The sequence below is a fragment of the Eucyclogobius newberryi genome, unplaced genomic scaffold (assembly GCF_026437365.1).
Source record: "Eucyclogobius newberryi isolate DKJ021-1_F unplaced genomic scaffold, fEucNew1.0.hap1 SCAF_14, whole genome shotgun sequence".
Lineage (NCBI taxonomy): Eukaryota > Metazoa > Chordata > Actinopteri > Gobiiformes > Gobiidae > Eucyclogobius > Eucyclogobius newberryi.
This window is the reverse complement of record NW_027315768.1, coordinates 29,258,945-29,279,919: the sequence shown is the minus strand read 5'-3', so window position 1 is coordinate 29,279,919 and position 20,975 is coordinate 29,258,945. Positions and strand designations below refer to the sequence as shown.

Here is a 20,975-nt window from a genome sequence, read left to right as displayed (position 1 = left end):
ATCCTTTACACCCTTTACATCCTTTACATCCTTTATATCCTTTACATCCTTTACATCCTTTACATCCTTTACACCTTTTACATCCTTTATATCCTTTATATCCTTTATATCCTTTACATCCTTTACATCCTTTACACCTTTTACATCCTTTATATCCTTTACATCCTTTACACCCTTTACATCCTTTACATCCTTTACATCCTTTACACCTTTTACATCCTTTATATCCTTTACATCCTTTACACCCTTTACATCCTTTACATCCTTTATATCCTTTACATCCTTTACATCCTTTACACCTTTTACATCCTTTATATCCTTTACATCCTTTACACCCTTTACATCCTTTACATCCTTTACATCTTTTACATCCTTTACATCCTTTACACCCTTTATATCCTTTACATCCATTACATCCTTTACACCCTTTACACCCTTTACATCCTTTATATCCTTTACATCCTTTATATCCTTTACACCCTTTATATCCTTTACATCCATTACATCCTTTACACCCTTTACACCCTTTACATCCTTTATATCCTTTACATCCTTTACATGGCGCAGAGACTAAACCAGAAGCATCCCATAAACACCAGAACGACACAGCGCGACCTAAAGGAGAAAGAGCGAGCGCGTGCGTCTGGGGGCCTCATGCTGGTGCCGGAGGCTGCGATGACTCGGGGGCCTCGTGCTGGTGCCAGAGGCTGGGAGGACTTGGGGGCCTCGTGCTGGTGCCGGAGGCTCCGAGGACTCGGGGCCTCGTGCTGGTGCCAGAGGCTGCGAGGACTTGGGGGCCTCGTGCTGGTGCCGGAGGCTCCGAGGACTCGGGGGCCTCGTGCTGGTGCCAGAGGCTGCGAGGACTTGGGGGCCTCGTGCTGGTGCCGGAGGCTGCGATGAGATGACTTGGGGGCCTCGTGCTGGTGCCGGAGGCTGCGATGAGATGACTTGGGGGCCTCGTGCTGGTGCCGGAGGCTGCGATGAGATGACTTGGGGGCCTCGTGCTGGTGCCGGAGGCTGCGATGAGATGACTTGGGGGCCTCGTGCTGGTGCCGGAGGCTGCGATGAGATGACTTGGGGGCCTCGTGCTGGTGCCGGAGGCTGCGATGAGATGACTTGGGGGCCTCGTGCTGGTGCCGGAGGCTGCGATGAGATGACTTGGGGGCCTCGTGCTGGTGCCGGAGGCTGCGATGAGATGACTTGGGGGCCTCGTGCTGGTGCCGGAGGCTGCGAGGACTCGAGGCTCTGCGGAGGCGGGACGAGAGGTGCTGACTGTAATCCGAGGCGGGCGCGCGCGCCGCTCCGCCGTGCGCGTGGAGAGTGTGGAGTGAGTGAGCGCCGCCGCTTCTGTCACAAGCCCTGCGCGGCGCGGAGAGGCAGCAGCAGGAGCGGCACGGAGAGGCACGGAGAGGCACGGAGAGGCACGGGAGAGGCACGGAAAGACACGGGAGAGGCACGGGAAAGGCACGGAGAGGCACGGAGAGGCACGGAAAGACACGGGAGAGGCACGGGAAAGGCACGGGAAAGGCACGGGAGAGGCGAGCGCGTTTGGCTCGGGACGCACGGCTCGGACCAGAGGCTTTTCCCACTTTTACGCAGCATTTCTCCCAGTTTGGGCACAATAACGGACTCTTACCGCACGTGCATTCCGAGCAGAACCACACGAGACGCGCGCGGCTCAACCGTCTGGGAATAATCCATCAACTGAGGACTAAACTTTCACCGTTTTTGATCCCGGTTTCGGCTCCTTTCTACTTTGTTTACCCGCGTCCAAAAAGCTGCGCGAATCTCCAAGCGTGCGCGCCCGCGGGTCCCCGGGCCCCCCCCCCCCCCCACCCCACGGACCTGCACCGCTTTCCCAACATGTCCGGGAGGCACACCGGACTTGCGTTACGCGTTATTTCTCACATTGGCACGTCCGTTACCCCCGGAGGACCGCACTGACGCCGCGCGTTCACCCCGCGGACATCGCTTGCGGCGGCGTGAGGAGCGCGTGAGCCGGTGTGAGAGCGGCCGGCGCGGGGCTGAAGCAGGGGAAGGAGGACTCTTTATTTTTTGGGGTGGGGGGGAGAGACACGAACCGGACACTGACCCCGGTGGAGTTTAATAATGACAGATATGGATTTACTTTTGTGGTTGGGGGGATGTTTGCTGGCGTGCGTCCTGCCGCCGCCGCCGGTCCGGGCAGAAGAAGGAGGTGAGTTTGACACATTTCACTCCCGATCGCGCCGAGGTGTTGAGCAGAAAGATAACAGCTCCTCGTGGGATGAGACCAACTGACAGCCTCGCTTGTTGTTTTGCAGAGAGAACCACTAAACTTCATCCTTTTTTTTACTGGGAATCTGTTTAAAAATGTGACAAATCCAAACGAAAACATTGCGCGTAAAACCTGCTTTGCCCTTTACTGTCCAGCGCGTTTTGTCTCATTTTGACCGGTTTGTCTTGCTTATTTCTTGCTTATGAAGTTATTATTACGTGTCTTTTATTTGTTTCAATGCACGTGTGTCATTATTACACTCAAGGCAGCGCAGAGCAGATGGACAAGTCACAAAAACCTCCAAAAAGACGCTGTTAATCCGCCCGGAGCGAATCTCTTTCTCTCTCTCTGCAAAAAGCACGACTTCAGTTGCTCAAACGAAGACGTCCCTGATGCACTGGAAGTTATTATGACTCTGGAGGCGCGCGCGGAACCTACAAACTTTCCCCGTTGCTTCTAAATGACACGTCGGAGTAAGTAACACCGCGCGCGTCTTTAATGGGATTAAAGAGAGAGAGAGAACTGCAATTAATCTTTTAACACATCGTAATCTGATTATGCGTTGGGATTCGTTGCAATCAAGCAGCAGTGAGTGAAAGCGACTTTGATTTTTGGCTCCAAAGTGGAATAAAAAATGGAATAAATCAAAAAATACGCCACCTGTCTGAGTTCAAACGGCAAGTTCGCAGTTTCAGGTTTGTTTTAGGTGTTTTTTGTGTGTGAAGTGGGAAAGGCCTGAGCTACTGCTGCTGCTGCTGCTGTTTTCTTTCTCTGTGTTATTTTGCTGGTCGTCACGTTGGTCCCTGCGCGCACCGCGGGCCCCGGAGCAGGCCCCGGAGCGCGCAGCTGGGACGGGACCTCTCCAAAAGCAACACTCCACACCGCGGCTACTGTGTCGTTTGTGTTCAGGGCAGAAATGTAACGCGACACACGCACTAAAACCATGAGTGAAGAAGTGTTTGTTCAGTCATCTAAGTGGAAGTTCTCCATGTGGCCTTAAAAAGATGAGCCTAAACCTCCCGCGCATGTTCAGGAGGATTGACTTTAGATCAGGCTGAGATCTTAAATATTCCATCTCTTAAAGTGGAAACTCATAATGCCACTTCTTCTTGAATAAGACAGGAGTGTGAGTGTTGTTTAGTTGTGATGATACAGAGTTTAGTCACAATTCAGCACGAGGTCGTGACGATTGTTACTTACGATTAAAATCAGTGTCTAGTTTTCACCCTAGTATTGATCAGTGTCTGGCATATCAACACTTTTGACAAGCCTGATGGAGAAATATTGTCTGTCACTCAGATCCATTGTTAGTTCTTCAGTTTGATAAAAGTGTGGCATTTCAAACGCGTTTTTGTGGTGACGTTATTGCTTTAAATACACAGACTGATTCTTCCAACATTGACATAAATCATTGAAATCAAATGAATTATAACTTTGAAAATCAATACTGGCAACTTGATACAAACTACTTCAACATGTATCACTACAAAAAAGTCACAAAAACAAGACAGAATTTGACCTTTTCAACACTTTTTAAATGATTTTGAGCGTTATCAGCACTAATATGATCTTAAAAAAAAGACTATCAAGCCTTTTAGTATCACCACCACATACAGATGACCTCTTCCACTTCCACTTGGCCTTTTCCCAACACCCACTGTGTGCTTTCCTTCACCCCGAGCACTCACAGTAACTACACAAACAGGTTGGCCTTGGGTGAGCTTTATTGACCCGGGCGTCTTCACACGGCGGCTGCAGCGGTGGGAGGCCGGTCTCATGACTCGGGACGGAGGGCTCAGTCGGGCCAAATGTTGTTTTGAAGCGATGCACCGGGAGCCTTCTGCACGCCACCGCTTCAGACAGACTTGTGTGTGAAGAAGGACCCAAAGTGTGCGAATGTAACCCGAGGGAAGAGGATTTATCGCTCCAATACACGGCACGGAAACAGAAATCTGACTCAACGTGTGGAAAGTGGAAATGGCAAATGTTGATTTTATTCAACTTGTAAAGTCTATTTCAAAGCGGTATTTGTTAAATGTGTTAAAAATGTTGTCAGATTATAAGAATGAGATGGTAGTAGTTCAAGGTGGTGATCGGTCCCTCTCAAACTTTTCACCCCAAGACGTTTAGTTTATTTTCCAAATCTACACTAGGTCTAAAATTGGATTACATCATTGCTACTGTAGTTCTAACCAGGAAACTTTCCAAAGGAGGATCAAAATGTGGATGAAATTAATTTAATTCCAGTTGAAAATACTTTCCAAGGGTCTGAATTTGGACTGAACATGAAAATTTAACCCAGAACCAAACAGTAACTAGAACAAATCCCTGGAGGAACCATGAACTAGCTCAAAACAGACTAAAATGTTTGGTCCTGAGTAGGACTAAAAAACGGAACCAAACTCTGATATGATAGATAAGTAACACCTGAAAAAGTTCACAAAAAAGAGTTACTTCTATATGTTTATGTCAATACTAGAAGCATAAAGTATCTTCAATCTTTTCTTTTGTAAGAGTAAGGCGGCAAATATTGCATTCACATTTGCTCTAATCTAAACCCAGGGCTAAACCAGGACTAGAAAAGGACCAAACCAAAGTCTACATCAGAATTAAACATGTTCTCAAACTTGCACCAAAAATAATCCACTCATAGTTTCCTCTAAATCTAAATTATCGTATTTTCCGGACTATAAGTCGCACCAGCCAAAAAATGCATAATAGAGACGAAAAAAACATATATAAGTCGCACTGGCGTATAAGTCGCATTTTTGGGGGAAATTTACCACAAAATCACTAAATCCATTGAATTCTTCTTCCTCTGTGTCACTTCTAAACAACTCCACAAACTCCAGAGGAAGAGAAAGTGCAGATTCTTCTTCTGCGTCGCTTAGAGCCTAGAGCGCCCTCTTGTGGTCGTCAGTGTGAAAATAAATAATAATATCACATATAAGTCGCTCTGGAGTATAAGTCGCACTCTGGCCAAATCTATGAAAAAAGCTTACAGTCCGGAAAATACAGTATGTGACTCAACGTGAAGCAGTTAAGCTGAACAAAGACATGACATATTCAAATAGGATCAAGATTTGACTTATTGAAGTGTTCGCGCGCCACATTTTCTAGAAGCAGAGAGTTTTATCTTTACCTGTGGCTCTTTCCAACCCTCCTCTGGGTCTAACTAACTGCACAGAGCGTTTCATCGCACATATATTTCAGCAGCGGCTCTACGCGGGCAGACAGCTGGTCTAGAGTGGCCAATTAGGTCCGTTTATCTCCCTTCCAGGCGCGGCTGTGATCAAACCGAATGAAGAAACGGGATCAAACGAACATTCGGCGAGAAAATATGTATATATATATATATATATATATATGTATCGTTCTTCCGTTGGGTTCTCTCCTCCGTGACTTTATCTCGCCTCTAGCGCCTTCTCTCTCTTTGGCTTTGACTCGTAGTACGATTCCCCGCTCTCGACCGACTCTAAATATACACGATGCTTTGTTGAGTCGCCGCTGGATGAGATGAGGAGGAGATGAGGAGGAGATGAGGATGAGATGAGGAGGAGATGAGGAGGAGATGAGGAGGAGATGGTCTGTACAAGTCGTGGTAAAAGCGGTTAAGAAAGCCGACCGCGGTGGAGGTCGTGATGTCGCACTTCTTTCCGTTTGTTTGAGTTTTATAGACGTTTTAAGGCGGCGGGATCAGACTTTAGTTGCTGCTGTTCTGGCTGTGGAAGATGTGAGATGTGCGATGGGAACTGCAATACACAAGCGGGCCACTAGTTGCCGCCAAAACCACCTTTATTGACAGCTGGTTTGTTTCATGGTGTATATTTTTTCATGTTTCGTAATTTTAAGGCTTCTTTGTATGCGGTATTTCTTTCTTTCTGAACCTTTATTCAACCAGGTAAAACCCATTGAGATCAAAAGCTCTTTTTTAAGGGTGAAGTGAGGCAAAGTGAAAAAACATTCACACTTTTAAAAGAGGAATTTAAAGAACATTTCAAAACAGAGCTACATTTGAAAACGCAGAAAATTTTCATAGGATTTTTCGCATTTTAAATTTTTTTAGTTCTGCTCTGAAAAAGTGAAATTATACATGACTTTCAGAATATTTAGCACTTATTGACCTTTCTGGCCTGTTAATTTGAATTCTAACCCAAGAAGTTTTTGTTTTAGTTTTCAATTTTTAGCTTTAGGCAAGAATTTGTCAAATAATACACATTTTAATATGAAGATAAAGTGTATTTCATTGCTCTATGGGTCATGTACAAATGTGTTTCTTGGATGTTGACTGTGTTTATGGTCTGGTTTTGGGCTCTGGGACAGAAATGTGCAACTTGGATTTATTGTTTCCACTTCCCTTTCCTTCATTTATTTTTATTCTCTATGATTCAACCAAAACAGCAGTACTTTTAGCTGAGAAAAATAGATTCATATTCAGATGATTATTATGCATGACAGAAATATAGTCACTGGGTAATAGATCTTTGAAATAATAAAAAACAACGAGGATTTTGTTCCTTTTTCTGTTTGTTTCTAAGATCTATCGCCTAGTTTTTCCATGGTTATTCACACATTTAACCTTTATTTATTGTATAATGCGGCTGCTTTATCTTGTCCATGCAGAACCATAATAAGAAAATTACAGGTTAAATCAAACGCCAGAATGTTTTTTGTATTATTTTTAATTAACTTTTGGCACAAAGCTCTTTAGAAACGGATCATTTGAGTCAATTTGCGTTTCGTCCGCCAAAGTCTCACAGGTGACTGCGCGCACAAAGTGTCAATTCACCTTGTCGTCCTGAGGGGAAACATTAAAACAATTAACCATCGCAGCGGATCATAAAGCCTTGCAAACCTCAATTATCCTTTAATAAAACACCTCGTCTGGTAATTTCCCACAAAACACTGTAAAGACTGGTATACGCTGTAGTAACCGACAAAGAGGAAGCAGCTTTCCGGCCTTTACGATGACATTTATGACCTGCTAGTCGTAATTAGTCACGTGACGATCGACAGGCTGCGCGGCTAATGTGGCTATGCTAATACGATATGCTAAACAAAGTGAAGGAATGATGACGCGACGCTGCTGGTTATAAAAAGAGAGGACCAGACGATCAGGTGGTGCCAAAGTGAGCGGCGGCTCCGGGATGTCTGGGTCCCTTGGGTGCTAAGCGTGTTAAGTCATGTCACGCAACGTCAGAATATGTCGTATGTGCTCGTGCTGTAAAAAAGAAGAAAATTCAAATAGATAAAGTTTAGATGTCACGGTTTCAGAAACTTGCCCAGTCGTGGTAAAGGACCATGTTTTATTTCAGTTGATTATACGTCCGTTTTTGTACTAAATGTAGGCAATAATATTCAAAAGTGTTGAAGTTAATTAACTAAACCATAAATATTTAAGTTTCAAAATGGACATGGAACTCTTCCTTATAGTTTTTGAACGGGTCAATGTTTACTTGCTACTTATACTTTTACTTGAGTATGTTTTTTGCTCCCGTATACTTCTTTCACCACTGTATAAAATAGCCTAAATTCACTTTAAGCGTTCTTACACATTTTTAAAACTGCTAAAGCAAATAAATGTGAGGATTTTAGGTCAACTGGAGCAATTAAAAGACATTTTCAAAATTTTCTAGTGCATTTTAGAAGCATATTTTCTCGTACTTGAACTCATAACTTTTAAGATATCACTATGAATGTGGTAAAAACAACCCCTCAAACCAAATCAAAAGTACTTAACTTAACATTTACTTATACTTTAGTACTTTGCTGCCTCCCACCACTGAACTGAAGTGTCTCCCGACGTTGTAACTCATGGACAAAAGTGTTGTCGTACGTTGTTTCTCCGTCATCTGTTTCGAGGCTTCGTGAAACGTCTTCGTCCTCGTACTGACTTTGCGGGGAAGCAGAAACGACTTTGCAGCAGGCGTAATGAAGAGGAGAGAACGGGGATCAGAGAGTTTAGACGGCACCGAAGGACTTTAGTGAAATGAAGCCGTCCGAGTGTGACGAGAGGAGCTGAACGAGGCGCCGGAACTCTTCAAACTGTTCAGAAGAGCAGTCAGAAGACAAAGAATGACTCCAAATGTACTCCAACTTCACTGAATATGTGGCTACGTCCGGATGATCCTACTATATCTTATTTAAAGGTGCACTCTGTACCTTTGGCTTGTTTCCAGATGTCATTATTTTGGCTGTAGTGTTAAAAACAATGTCATTTATTCTATCGCAGAAGTTTCTATGGCTGAAATACCTGGAAAAACATGGATTGTTACTGTGAGCGCGTTCGCCTCGTCACAGATCTGACCTGTAAATGGTGAAGTAGGCTTATCATTGACGCTGTGTGTGATGAAGGTGATAAAATGTAGAATACAGACAAAATGTAGTAAATACAGCGGTGACGGTAGATTTAAATAAACATGTTTGTAAAGATTGGCCCTGCGACAAGTTGGCCACTGTCCAGGGTGTACCCCGCCTAAGGCCCAAAGTCACTGGGATAGGCTCCAGTCACCCGCGACCCCGAAAGGGAACAAGCGGTAGAAAATGGATGGATGGATGTTTGTAAAGACGAGTCAAGTCTAATGCAATCTACAAATTCAGTCACTTCTAATCGTCACTGAAATGTTAATTTTACTGTTTTGTTCCACAGCCAATCATCAGAAAAAAATCAGGCTTTGGAGGAAGAAGTTTCTTCTTTCGTCTTTGGGTGAAAAAACAAGGATTAGTCAGTTCATTGTATTTGTTTTGTATTCGCTTCAAACAATATACTCAATTTTTTCATAGTTTTGACCGGGGTGCGACTTATACTTATATTTATATTTATATGCTCTGGAGCGACTTATATGTGATATCATTTGTTATTATTTGTTAAAAACCACATTTCATACTCCAGTGCGACTTATATTATGTGTTTTCTTCTCTATTATGCATGTTTTGGCTGGTGCGACTTATACTCGGGTGCGACTTATAGTCTGGAAAATACATTAAAATCCGAGCAATCATTTGGACTGATCAAGATGAGGAAATATCGCCATTTACCGTATTTTCCGGACTATAAGTCGCACCGGAGTATAAGTCACACCAGCAAAAAAAAATGCATAATAGAGAAGAAAAAAACATATATAAGTCGCACTGGAGTATGAAATGTGGTTTTTAACAAATAAAAACAAATAATATCACATATAAGTCGCTCAGGAGTATAAGTATATAAGTATGAATATAAGTATGAGTCGCACGCCGGCCAAAACTGTGAAAAAAGGTGCAACTTATATTCCGGAAAATACGGTAGTTTAATTTCTCGGTCATTTTTTAGCTTGCAAACCCCTTTGGAAAACACGTGTAAGAAAAGCGACTCTATACAATAAATATACATGTAGAAAATGCGCATCTTAATTCCGTCATAGCGTGGTAATAAACCGCGGCAGGATGTGGTGTGTGAGCGTGGAAAGACAACACCATCGCTCTCCTGTGGTACAGTACGTTTAGCGTCCCCGCTCCGCTAATGACGTGTGCTCCGTCGCCCTGGACTCATTCACTTTTAATTAGCCACAGGTAGCAGGTGTTTTCCGTCACGTTTTCTTTTTTTCTTTTAGATTAGACCTTCTCCCCGTTCATTTCCCACTTCACACCTCCGAGCTAGCCACATTAAATCACCGGAATAAAAGAAAAACATATTTTACATCAGGTTTTTTTCTTTTTTTTATCATTAGCTGGATAATGGCTACGCTGCTCCACTGACATGAACCAGAAATAAACATTAAGCTAATTAACCTCTAGCGTAATTTTCTTTCCCGTCATCTGCATTGTGTAAAAAAAGAAGGAGAAAAAAGAAAAAATAGGAAAGGACAATTAGTGGGTCCAGCGGGGTGGACTAATTACAGTTATCATGTCATTAGCAAACTGTTAGCATGCTAGTGTCTTTGCCAACCACCGCTAATGAAGCCAGTAATTAGCCGGAGCCCGCTGTGAGTGCGCGCTACGACGTAATGTCCGTGTAAATGGAACATGGAGTATCCGCTGCCTCCTCTGAGGTGCGACCAGTTGTTTTTCAAGTGTTTTTTTTTTGTCATTTGTCGAGCTAATCAACAACAAAGATGAATCAGTTCAAGCTAATGTTGGCTAACGCTGACTTGGTCGTCATAGCTACGTTGCCCTCTTTTATTTAACTGCTTCAATTCTTTAAAATGTGTTTGTTTAGCGTGTTTTGTCCGATGTAGCGACAAGTACTGCTCAGTTTGAATGTAATGTTAACAAAGTTTGACTAATTTACGCAGAAAGAGAAACAAAAATGATCGTTTTTGCTCATTAGCATAAAAGAAAAGTTAGTTGTTATGCGTCTGAAGTGTCCGGTGCACCTGGACATTTTCTGCATTTATTTCATTTTGTCCAGCATCTGATAAAGAACATTTATCTAATGGGAAAATATAAAAATAAAATAAACTTTTTTTTCAGTCAAATCAACTATTCTGGGAAGAATCAGGGACAGTTTGTACTCCAAATCCACAAAATAAAAAAAATAAACTAAAAGTAACATGTATCAAATATAGGCCTTATCCAAGCATTTGTTTTACTTTATTACAAGTCCTCAAATAAAATGTTTAGTTAAATTTGATTCAGCTTTCGAAGATGATTTGTCAAAACCCAATAAATGCCCAACACCAGCTTCACTCCTCCTCATATTTACCAAAGACGAGGCAAATCTGATTTTCTCATTTATATTTTTTGAGCTTCTGACCACTTATAATTCGAATAAATCAAACAGCAGAGGCCAAAACTGCTGCGTCTCAGCTTCACTTAGAGTCCAGCCATTATTTTGTTCCTCGAAGTGTTCAGGGGCCGCTTCACTTTGAATTCAGGCTCATTTTAGTCAGATTTTAAAGAGAAAATCTGTATTTATCTGTAAAACAAGAGTAAATTTGACCAATGGAATCTCAAAACTTAGTCCGTAAATTTGTTAATTGATCAAGTGTTAGACTGAAGCTTGAAATGATGAGAATGAAGACGGGAATATGAATTTGGTTAGTTTTTCTGTATTTTTCATAGTTTTGGCCGGGGTGCGACTTATACTTATATTTATACTTATATACTTATACTCTGGAGCGACTTATATGTGATATTATTTGTTATTTTCACACTTGCAACCGCATTTCATACTCCAGTGCAACTTATATATGTTTTCTTCTTCTCTATTATGCATTTATTGGCTGCGACTTATACTCCAGTGCGACTTATAGTCCAGAAAATACGGTAATTAAGAGACACATTAAGTCTTCCTGGTAGAACGCACGCCTCGCACCCTTCTGAGTGACGCAGCGCCACGTCGACGCCCCAATCCTGCCCGTGTCGCCATTTGGAGCCGTAGAAACGTCCTTCCATCCCGGCGAGGCCACAGGTCGTCTTCTCTTTTCGCCGCCGTCACAGCGAATCAAAGCCGCGTTCCCCCATTTTCCACGCCTCCAAGACCTCCGCTCTACCACGGCTCCGCCCGTCTCCGCCGGATAACACCTCCCGCACGTCTTTTCTCCGGCCCCGTCACGGTTTGGGGAATCTTTTTACGAGCGCCCTGTGTGTTCGGGCGGAGACGGTGTTAATCCCCCGGTTTCCTCCTTCTCTCTCCTCCTCCCTCCTTCTCCCTTCTCTCTCCCTCCTCCCTCCTTCTCCCTCCTCCTCCCTCCTTCTCTCTCCTCCTCCCTCCTTCTCCCTTCTCTCTCCCTCCTCCCTCCTTCTCCTTCCTCCTCCCTCCTTCTCTCTCCTCCTCCCTCCTTCTCCCTTCTCTCTCCCTCCTTCCTCCTCCCTCCGTCTCCCTCCTTCTCTCTCCTTCTCCCTTCTGCTCCCTCCTCCTCCCTCCTCCTCCCTCCTTCTCTCTCCTCCTCCCTCCTTCTCCCTTCTCTCTCTCTCCTTCCTCCTCCCTCCTTCTCTCTCCTCCCTCCTCCCTCCTCCAGCTCTAGTTTTCCTCTGAGATTTCCCACGATGCACCTGGCACGACCACACCTGCTTATGTTCGCTTTCGGCCCGCTGACTTCTCCCTTCTGATGGGCCACACATGTTCTGGCTCTCTCTCCCTCTGCTTCATCCATTTCTGAGGTTTTCCAGGTCTTTACTAAAAGCTCCTTGGTTCGGCTCCAAAGAAGACATTGCAGCCTGTTATTTGCAGTGTTCCTTGTATTCCCGGAGCAGCAGAAGGAGGCGAGCGGCGGCGGCGTCTGTTTTTGAGCGTAAGGAAACAATATTGAGGGCTTTTGTGCGAGAGGAAATGCAAAGTTTGTTCTGGTTTTAAAACAGGGTCGAGGCTGTCGAGAGTGACAGGAGATTATTTTTGAGATGTGGGTCACTGATTAAACGTTTGTGCGACGGATGATGACAACAAGAGGAACAGTTATGGGGTCAATGATGGTTCTAATATTTTTGATGATGGTAACTTTTAATCTACTTTGGATGATACTGTATTTCATTAAAACAGCCTTTTGGATACTTGGGTAGTAATAAACATATCTAATTAATATATGACAAATGTTTCTATTACTTTTCCGTTGTTTTGAGGCATAATACTTACCGTATTTTCCGGACTATAAGTCGCACTGGAGTATAAGTCGCACCAGCCAAAAAATGCATTATTGAGAAGAAAAAAACATATATAAGTCTCACTGGAGTATGAAATGTGGTTGCAAGTGTGAAAATAACAAATAATATCACATATAAGTCGCTCAGGAGTATAAGTATATAGTATAGATATAAGTGTAAGTCACACCCCGGCCAAAACTATGAAAAAAGTTGACACTTAAATTATGTCAACGTATACTTTAATTATTGGCGTTATAAACAAGGTTACGGGGTCAAAAATCTTTGCGTACCAAACTTGAGTATTTAATAATTTAGAACTAAATAAATAAATACAAATAATAATCAAAAATACTATAATTCAGTCGCTTATGTATTACTTATTTACGTTTTATTTTCTCCAGTGTAAATGTTGAGAGAAATCTAGAACCGGCAAACGTTTGGAGACGGCGTTAAACAACCAAATTGCCCTTGCGTTTCGGTTAAACATGTTTGAGTGCGCAGTGACACGGGATACGTTGGATATCCATCAAGTCGGAAACTGGAAGCAGCAGGATGCCACAAAAGCATATGCTGACACTTGAACCCCGAAGAGCCCGGCGTAGCATCGATGCTACGCACACACGAGCTCCGCGACTTTAACGGCGTGTGTGACCGCGGGCAGGGCTTTAAATAGTGCGCGTGGGCTGTGAAATCCCTTACATCCACATGAGCTAATGTATTCATGACTCCATACTTAGCAACGATACAGCCTGGCGCTGACGGTGCATTTTTATATTAGCGATACACGGCTGACTAATTGGCCGTTTGGCGATGTCGAGCCGACTGAGGACGCACCGCCAGGCTCAAAATGCTGTTTATTAGTCATCATTGTATGTCGTAACAAGCTCTATCTTAGTTTTGTGATATGGTTTTGTTTTTGCAAGGCCAGTGTTTCTCAAACTGTGGTTCGTGTGATACATTTTTGCATTTTCTTGAGTCATTTCTTAGTTAAAACTACTGTGCCAATGGTTTTTTCCTTCTTAAAGCTTGGTTTTTCCCTAATTTAGACCTGAAATAGTCCTTTTATAGACCTGTTTTTGACCTGGTGGCACTCATAAAGTCAAGTTTTTCCCTTTTAAAAGTTGGAGAACCGTTGTGCTCGGCAACATGGTTCAAAATGTGAGAATATAAGTCATGCCAAGTACAATTAGCAGAGGTGTGAAGTCACGAAGGATCACAGCGAAACAACGAAATATACATTAAAAACAGTTTACGCAAAACAGTTGATCATTTGATGTATTTATTTTGTTTAATATGTCTCTCTCCACTTCTCTGTTTGTGATCATGACTTTTACATTTTTTTAGAAGATGAACCATTCACAACAAATAAGGACAAATTGTAAAAAAGAAAATTGGATATAATTTTGTGTAAAGACTCGATAGAACTTGAAACTCAAATCATTGGACTTGAACTCCATTTGGACTTGAAATCTTGACTTAGACTTGACGAAGCCACAGACTCCAACTCTGTCGACTACAATGATCATTTCCAATCAGCAGAAACGAGCGCTTCGTTAGGTCTCTTAGATGAATCAGATCGACTGCTTTTCAGGATAAAAAAATTAGGAACTTGCATGAAAAACAGACGAAAAATCCAAGACAAAAGTCCTTCATTGAATGAGACTAGAACTATATTTGATGCTTTAATTGTCTGATAATCGTTTGCCCTTCATCTATGGCACGTGCCATTACCTCGTTGGCGATGTACCTCACGCAAACTGTCAGCTTTACATTAAAATACAGCGCAAATGTCAATATTAACGCTGCCTGAACGCAATCAATGGCAACGCAAACGATACGCGATTAAATTAAAGGTAAGAAATGCATAGATTGTTCCGTTGACTCATCTCCAAACGGAAAAGTCCAGCTGGCTATTTCACGCACCAAACATAATCTCTGACTTAGCGCCTTTTTATCCATTCTGGCTGGATCCCTTTGAGTCCTTCTGAAGCATCAACCCGTTTGATCGCGCTCGACGTGAGGATGTTTTAACGCGCTCAGCACCTCCGACTCACAAAGCGCGCGCCGAACCCTGGGTCAAGACGCTGTCAGGAATATAGGTTAGTAACACCCGGAATTTCAAAATAGCATCAGTAGCTTCCTTTTTATTTGGACGCGATGCGCACGTCTTGACAGCCTCGTAGCTCACCTCGTCTCCAGAAGGTGCAGCGCCGGCAAGGAGCAGGTTTTTTTTATCTGGCAACACAGCAAAACGAAGCGAGAGCGAGATGACAGTGAAGCGCCGCGTGTAGTTTCAGGTCTTTTTTGTAACGTGGAAGTATCCCAAAGTGTAAACAATACCAGCGAAGTACTATGTTTGGTGTATTATGTATGAGTATTTGCAATGGCAAAGAAACGTGTGAATAATGGCAACGCTTTTGGTTTAAAATAAGCTTCTTTTTTGTGCTGTTTGCGTTTTAGTTTTAGTTTTTTGCCGTTTTGCTCTCTCTCTCTCTCTGTCTCTCTGTCCCTCTCTCTCTCTCTCTGTCTCTCTCTCTGTCTCTCTGTCTCTCTCTCTGTCTCTCTCTCTCTCTCTCTGTCTCTCTCTGTCTCTCTCTCTGTCTCTCTCTGTCTCTCTCTGTCTCTCTCTCTCTGTCTCTCTGTCTCTCTCTCTCTGTCTCTCTGTCTCTCTGTCTCTCTCTGTCTCTCTCTCTGTCTCTCTCTGTCTCTCTCTGTCTCTCTCTCTCTGTCTCTCTGTCTCTCTCTGTCTCTCTCTCTGTCTCTCTCTGTCTCTCTCTGTCTCTCTCTCTCTGTCTCTCTGTCTCTCTCTGTCTCTCTCTCTCTGTCTCTCTGTCTCTCTGTCTCTCTCTGCCTCTCTCTCTCTGTCTCTCTGTCTCTCTGTCTCTCTCTGTCTCTCTCTCTCTCCATTTACATTTTAAAAACCGAGAAATAATGATGTAGAAAAAATATAAAGAATAAAATAACAACGTTCTTTAGTAAACTATTTATAAGCCGTTAATAAGCACTAGTTATTTGTTTATAAGCACTTAGACAATTAGTATTTGTAGATGGATTATTATACCTTATCAATTTTATAAAAAAAAAGTGTGTTAATAAACCATGTAATAAGCTGATTATTAAACAGTTTTCCTCTAACCAACTGATAAATGCTATTATAATAGGATAGTCTTATACGCGTGCTTATAAACAAATAATTAGGGCTTATTAATGCATTATAAATAGTTTATTTACTTACTTTAACATTATGAGACTGTATTCAATTTTTGTTGTTTTAAAATTGAAAACAGAATATTTTAATGAAATTGGGTCGAATAACACAATAAACTACTAAAAAACCAAACCAAATAAACCTCATTTTCAAACATTTACAGCTTGTTTAGTCTTACTCTGGTGGTCCTGAGTCGGTTTTAGGGTTATTATAGGGTCCTGGCCTAAAAAGTTTAAGAAATCTAATCCAACCAAGGAACCTTATTTAAAAGATTTTGTGCATATTTTAGTTTTTTTTGCGTAATACTCATGTTCACTAGAGGAGTGGTATATAAAGGTCGAAGTGCCTCAAGGATACAACAATCGTACTTGCATGAACGAGGTTTGAACTGGCGACTTGCTGGTTGGTGGGTGGACATGTTGTTCTATTCTATTCACCCCTGACCTCAAACAAGTGATTTCAAGTATCAGTCAAGAATTAAGTTAAACTGGAAGTATCAAAACGTTGTCTTTATCCGTCTTTTGAATTGATCGGTCTGCATTCTGTTCCATCTCTTTTGTACCCACAGTTGGTTAATGTAGTTGTTTTTAATGTTTTACTGAGCTTTCTGTTTATTTGAACTACAAATGTTAAACTACACAAAGTCACTGAAGCACTATAATGTGTAAAATGGATAGATGGAGCTAGAATCAAGCCCTGCCACGTCTAACAACTCAAACTTTCCCTCGTCGTGGCTTTAAAATGGGAAAAATGGGGTAATAAAATGTGAACACGCGTTAGTAGCCACCACACAGCCAACACGCGCCGTAAGAAACACACGTGACAAACAGAATACCAATGATACCTCGCCTAAACCCGTCTTTTAAAAGCGCTAACGACTCCGCGCCCCGTCTCGCTCACGCAGCACCTGTCTGTGCACTATCTGAGCCTTATTCATCAGATCTGCAGCGGTCGGGGAGCTGAGCGGGAGTCAGGAGGGAGTCAGGAGGGAGAGAGGGCGAGGCAATGAGGGAAGACAAATGATCTCCACCTCCAAAGCAATATTAAACACAGACGAATCAAACGGCATGGGCTCCAGCGCTCGGGACGCCTTCCTACAGCTCGGTTATTAGCCACGAGAAGAGAAAGGGACGTTATTCTGTGGTATGACTCGTGCTAATTGCATAGACTTGTTTGATGATTTGATTGGCAGAACAAAGGTGGATGTGAACCTAAAATTGTCTGAAAGTGAATGAATGTGAGAGTGAATGGGTGTGGCCAGTTTGTCGCAGATGTTTTACCCAAAAGGCGATTAAAAATAATGCTTTGTGTGAATATTGTGTCAACTGAGCACAATAATTGAATTTTGGCTGATTTTTTATCCATGTTTACTGTGATATTGTCTATTATACCAGTCGTATTGTCTCGTTTTAATGATGTTCGTTCCAAAATTCTCCAACAAACTCTACAAAATTGACTACAACGAGCATTTTATTTGTAAAACGCGATTCAATTCCAATAATCTGACATGATTGTGTGGAAAAATTCACATTTAAATTTCATAAATTAGTCTGCACCAACTATTTTTCCGCAGCAATAAAACAATATCTTTAAGCAGGTCTTTCTTTCCAGTGCAAAATGTTATCACTTGTAGAACTGCAACAATAAATCTACGGTATATAAAAGAATGAGATAAAAAATAATAATAATAGTACCGTATTTTCGCACCAGAGTATAAGTCGCACCAGGCAAAAAATGCACAATAGAGAAGAAAAAAACAAACATAAGTCGCACTGGAGTATGAAATGCGGTTGCAAGTGTAAAAATAGTATATAAGTATAAATATAAGTATAAGTCGCACCACGGCCAAAACTATGAAAAAAGGTGCGACTTATTGTCCGGAAAATACGGGTGGTTTTTGGATCATTGTAATATTTTCCTGTACTATACAAACTCTAAAACACAAACAAAAAGACCTTTTAAACATAACAGTGGCATTATTAAATACAAATGATTTTGATCGGGAGATGGACAGGACTGCTCTGCTCGCGGCGGGGGACGGCCGGGCGGGAGTGGGTTAGCGCTAAGTGTTTGCAGACAGTGGAGCGCCAATTCATCCTGCGTGTGCGCGGCCTTCTGCACGCGGAGGAAACTGTGTGTCACTATGTTTAGAAGGACGAGGCGACGGTAAAGACGCGGTCAGAGAACTCAGAGCTCACTGACTACCAAACGCTCGATTTGAGGTATTGTCGGTTGTGCCTTGGGAAAATAGATCAAATTTGAGTAAAGTGGGTTTAATTTGAGAATAATTTACCATTTTGGAGTGTCCAGAGCAAAGTTCTGATCCAAAAAAGAAAGCAAAAACAATCAAACTTAGTGAACCAGACTCAGCATTTGCTACATTATTATACACTCATTTTTTTCCTATAAGTTGTGATTTTTTTTAGTGGGTGGTGTGCCATGAGTAAAAAAATAAATTAATAAACACTGAATTAAAAAACCCAAATTCAATTGGTCTTTGCCCCAAAACTGGTCCAGACGACTCTTATCCATCTACAGCCGCTCAAAGAACCGATTTGGCGCAAACGGAGGGTTAAGAGGCGTTCAGGAAAGTGTAGCAATTTAGCATTAGCACTGAAACGTTGTCGCTATAATTGCCAATAAAAGCGGCTATCGTATTTAACCACTCTTGGCAAATAAGCAACCTCTCGTTTATGTGAAAAAGGAGATTGTCAGACTTGCTAGGAACTGGATTCTGTAGTTATGGGGTAAATGCAGTTGCCGTTGAGCATAATAGACAGTGTTTGATTGTGATTGGCATTCAAATTAGCTATGACTATAAGAATAATCTCTGGAGCAGACTATACATAATAACTTGGCTTTATCTAAAGAAACTGACCCTAATCAAAGCGTTTGTAGCTTCAGTCTAAGAGTGTTATTGGTTAGAATGACATTTTTCCCAATTATTTTGACCAAATAGAATGAATTTAACAGAAAAAAACTATTTGTAACTAAGAAAAAACATATTCAAAAGGCTAAAATAGTTCTAAGTATCACCTCGACTAAATAAGACACCACACATAGTTCCACATTTTGAAAACCGCCTTGCTCTTTCATAGAGTCAACGCTTTTACAAACTTGTATTGGCCTATTTTGTGCCATAATCATTCACCATTTATCTGCAAATGTTGAAAAAAAAAAGTTGTGTTTCGCATAATTTGAGTGACGAGAGCGTGTGAATGAATGTTAAAGTCACCCTCAGATCGGGTGTTAGCGCTGATGTTGTCCTCCACAGTCGGTTTACAGTAGCCCGACTATTTATAGCGAGGAGACATGGGCCGATCTGCAGAGTAGTTTGACTTGGCACCTGTAAACACACAAGAATCACTGCACAGGGAGAGCGGAGCAGGAAAAAGCCGCCTTGGACCCGAATTGACATAAAAAAGAACATTTGTAAACGCGCTTCTTATTGAACGATCGACTAGTTTTGGTGTTTACGCTTCACTTGTTTACGTTGGCGTCGGTGCGAAATGCCCCGCCCGCCGCGACTCCGTCCAGTCATCATGCAACTGGATATGTTTTCCCGTTTGCTGTGCTCAATTTGAGAGGCTGTCTACGGTTTACGGTCGTCAAACGCAGTTACGAATTACAGATGTGAAAGTTCGCCTGTCAGTTCTTGCCAGATTTACTGCCTGAAGGTGCACTATGTAACTCAACAGATGGCGTTTGATAGGGTTAGATTTGGGATTAAACTTATCTATTGTAAAGGTCAAATTGATGCTATTACATGGTGTTATAAGGCCTTTATTTTGGTAACTTCCTGTCTGACCGGAAGTAACAGCGGCACAGAAATCTACTTAAGAAAAGTAATCTACGGTTAACAGTGAAAAGATTGAAATAAACATGGTGAAAGTTATAAAAACCCCAAAATCTAACTACAAGGTTTTTTAAAATGAATGAATGTAATTTTAAATGTTTATTGTACAATCTAGTATAGAAAACAGTTATGCTAATGTTGCGCTAGTGGATTATACAGACAAAATGGTAATTATTCTTTATTTCGTCTTGCTTAGCCCTTAAGTAGTTTGAATGACATCAAATGGAAGGAATGAAAACTAATTTAACCATCAGTTCTACCGTATTTTCTGGACTATAAGTCGCACTGGAGTATAAGTCGCTCCAGCCAAAAAATGCATAATGGAGAAGAAAAAAACATATATAAGTCGCACTGGAGTATGAAATGCAGTTGCAAGTGTGAAAATAACAAATAATATCACATATAAGTCGCTCTGGAGTATAAGTATATAAGTATAAGTCGCACCCCGGCAAAAACTATGAAAAAAGGTGCGATGTATAGTCCGGAAAATACGGTAATATCCTCCTAATATCTAAACATCCTACATTCATTCATTTATAGGTGCTTTAAAAATAGCTTTACTGACCTGTAACTTGGCTCAGTGGCTTTCCTCGCTTGTCTCCATGGCGATAGATACGTTGAACGCCATTCTGTGGAACGCCATAACATCTCAACATTTCGGAGACAAGCAGGTGGCAGAAACATGCGCTCGATAGTTTGATTTATTTGTTTATTTGTAATCAGGAACCCCATTAACTGCAGCAATCTGTCGCCGCACTCTTCTCGGGGACCTATAAAACAAATAACGTGCAATCATAAAACACATTTGAGTTTATACAGTTAGATTGCATATTAGTAGTGTGTAATCAAAGTGACAATACCAGAACATCGCCATAAATATAAAGCTATCTTTCAGTACGAATCCACTTTTACGCTACGTTCACGCTGCAGGTTTTTTCACGCTCGATTCAGATTTTTTTCACCAGTGAGATTTTTTGCAACGAGGCGGTTCACGTTGTTAATAAAACGTGATTCGAATCAGCTTTGAAGTGTGAACGCAACAGCCCGGAAGTGTCCGACGTGGAGAAGGAAGAGGACAAACCCAGGAGTCGTGC

The 20,975-nt window shown here is 42.1% G+C and overlaps 1 protein-coding gene across 2 annotated transcripts in view; it reads left to right on the top strand.

Moving 5' to 3' along the window:
• The first annotated feature begins 2,061 nt into the window (after nucleotides 1-2,061).
• The window catches only part of LOC140359937 (neuropilin-2-like), a 185,515-nt gene continuing 166,601 nt past the window's right edge, over nucleotides 2,062-20,975 (top strand). The window contains exon 1 of one of the 2 annotated variants that reach the window (XM_072445189.1): nucleotides 2,062-2,197. In XM_072445189.1, the coding sequence (XP_072301290.1) occupies nucleotides 2,110-2,197 (88 nt within the window). In that variant the 5' untranslated portion in view covers nucleotides 2,062-2,109. The remainder of the gene's footprint in view (nucleotides 2,198-20,975) is intronic. The other variant, XM_072445188.1, reaches the window with a different exon arrangement.